Source organism: Penaeus monodon, chromosome 32 (assembly GCF_015228065.2).
Source record: "Penaeus monodon isolate SGIC_2016 chromosome 32, NSTDA_Pmon_1, whole genome shotgun sequence".
Lineage (NCBI taxonomy): Eukaryota > Metazoa > Arthropoda > Malacostraca > Decapoda > Penaeidae > Penaeus > Penaeus monodon.
Window position 1 is genome coordinate 25,834,821 of NC_051417.1, and position 350 is coordinate 25,835,170.

Genomic DNA, 350 nt, shown 5'->3' on the forward strand with positions numbered 1-350 from the left:
TAGACAGACTGAAAAGCAAATATACAGTAGATATATATACAGACAGGCATGTGCATATAGATTGACTTAGAGACTACACGTTATATACTCTCTCCCTACCCTACACATAAACAAACACACAACATTTATATCTACAACTGCACTACACACACGCGACCTACCTTGACCTCAAACGGACGATCGAGGAAGGCGAATTCCTCACTGCCAGAATCTAGGTCACAGGACCAGGTCACTCTATAAGTCACAGCGCACAAGGTATTGGTCTGAAGATTGAGGAAAAGTAGAGGTAGATGAAATCAGGAGAATGATAAAGTAGATTATTTTTTATTAATGTATAGGAGGTAATCTTG

The 350-nt window shown here is 39.4% G+C and overlaps 1 protein-coding gene across 1 annotated transcript in view; it reads right to left on the bottom strand.

The window, feature by feature from the left end:
- LOC119593312 (exoglucanase A-like) overlaps positions 1 to 350 on the bottom strand; it is a gene marked incomplete at its 5' end in the record, with an annotated part of 3,561 nt that overhangs the window by 457 nt on the left and 2,754 nt on the right. The window contains 1 exon segment of the mRNA XM_037942240.1: positions 162 to 263. Within this exon segment, the coding sequence (XP_037798168.1) occupies positions 162 to 263 (102 nt within the window).